This window comes from Morone saxatilis, unplaced genomic scaffold (genome assembly GCF_004916995.1).
Source record: "Morone saxatilis isolate NCDOM2014 unplaced genomic scaffold, NCSU_SB_2.0 Contig3, whole genome shotgun sequence".
NCBI classification, from domain to species: Eukaryota; Metazoa; Chordata; class Actinopteri; family Moronidae; genus Morone; species Morone saxatilis.
In genome coordinates, this window is record NW_023339873.1 from 425,694 (window position 1) to 426,014 (window position 321).

The window sequence follows — 321 nt, forward strand, 5'->3', positions numbered from 1 at the left end:
TCTCTCTCTCTCTCTCTCTGCCGGGTCTCTGACATCCATCCGTCCGTCTCCCTCCTATCTCTCTGTCCATCCAGGCTGGATTGATGTAACCTGGGATGCTGGCGGCTCTAACTCTTACCGTATGGGCGCTGAAGGGAAGTTTGACCTCAAGCTTGCTCCAGGGTACGACCCTGAGTCGGCTGCCACAGCGCCGTCACCCAAACCTGTCTCATCCACTGTTTCAGGCCCCGCCTCCTCCACGGTGGGACCCTCTGTGATGCCGGCGGCCAGCGGCGGCACCACCACCACCACCTCGTCCTCGTCCTCCTCCACCTCGTCCTC

The 321-nt window shown here is 61.7% G+C and overlaps 1 protein-coding gene across 1 annotated transcript in view; it reads left to right on the plus strand.

Moving 5' to 3' along the window:
• Positions 1–321, plus strand: part of hectd1 (HECT domain containing 1) — a 9,786-nt gene that overhangs the window by 9,314 nt on the left and 151 nt on the right. The window contains exon 16 of the mRNA XM_035673608.1: positions 75–315. Coding sequence (XP_035529501.1) covers positions 75–315 — 241 coding nt within the window. The remainder of the gene's footprint in view (positions 1–74; positions 316–321) is intronic.